Source organism: Corvus brachyrhynchos, unplaced genomic scaffold, assembly GCF_000691975.1.
Source record: "Corvus brachyrhynchos isolate BGI_N302 unplaced genomic scaffold, ASM69197v1 scaffold59, whole genome shotgun sequence".
NCBI classification, from domain to species: domain Eukaryota; kingdom Metazoa; phylum Chordata; class Aves; order Passeriformes; family Corvidae; genus Corvus; species Corvus brachyrhynchos.
This window is the reverse complement of record NW_008246054.1, coordinates 4972943-4973825: the sequence shown is the minus strand read 5'-3', so window position 1 is coordinate 4973825 and position 883 is coordinate 4972943. Positions and strand designations below refer to the sequence as shown.

Here is an 883-nt window from a genome sequence, read left to right as displayed (position 1 = left end):
GTGCTGCCCGCCGAGGCCCTGGTCCTCAAGCCCGGGCTGAAGCCGCAGGGGCTCTCGCTGGCCGAGGTGATCACCTCCGACATCCTGCACAGCTTCCTCTACGGCCGCTGGAGAACAGTCCTGGGCGAGCAGCTCTTCGAGGAGAAGAGCAGCCCCAAGACCGCCTTCACGGCCGAAGTCCTGGCTCAGTCCTTCTCCGGAGGTGAGTGACCCCCCCGGACCCTCCCCGATCCCCCCGGTTTTCCCCATCGGCCCCGGGCCGGCTCCCGGTGCCCGGCGGCGGGATGCGGTCCAGGCGCCCCGCTCGCCCCGGGCGTGGGACTGGGGAAAAAGGGCTTTAAATTCATTTGGTTAACTTGGGCTTGACCTGAGAAAGTTCCCACTTAAACCGCGGCTGGGGGGGCCGGGGCCGTCCCGCATTCAGCCGCTCGGGACAATATCTTTTCTCTCGCCCCGGCATCGCCGGGGCGTCCCGGCTCCCTTTTCCCCCTCTCGGATTTCTGTTCCTCTCTTAATTTACCATGAAGGCTAATTCCATTTCCATTCACGATATGTCAACCATCTCATCTCCCCATTTTGTAAGAGGAATTCCTGGGCCCTTTTAAACAAGCCCTCGCGCCATTCAGGCACAATGTACCGCTACAGCATTCCTAAAGGACTAATGAATTTAGAATTAGCAATTTCTTTCTAGTTGAGTTTAATGAATGCAGATCACTTTAACAGCATGACAAATTGCTGGATGGGCCGAAATAGACACCATTTAACCTCCTTTCCCAGCCCCGCTCCCTCGCCCAGCCCGGGATGCTTTTCCCAGGTACCTCCTCAATGCCCCGGGGGAACCTTGTACCGCTTTGTGGGAGCCCGGCTGGGCGTTTAAAAGGCT

The 883-nt window shown here is 58.8% G+C and overlaps 1 protein-coding gene across 1 annotated transcript in view; it reads left to right on the top strand.

Annotated features, from left to right (window-relative positions):
• The window catches only part of PRDM12 (PR/SET domain 12), a gene marked incomplete at its 5' end in the record, with an annotated part of 8543 nt that continues 7660 nt past the window's right edge, over positions 1–883 (top strand). Inside the window, one exon of the mRNA XM_008642346.2 lies at positions 1–202. Coding sequence (XP_008640568.1) covers positions 1–202 — 202 coding nt within the window. The remainder of the gene's footprint in view (positions 203–883) is intronic.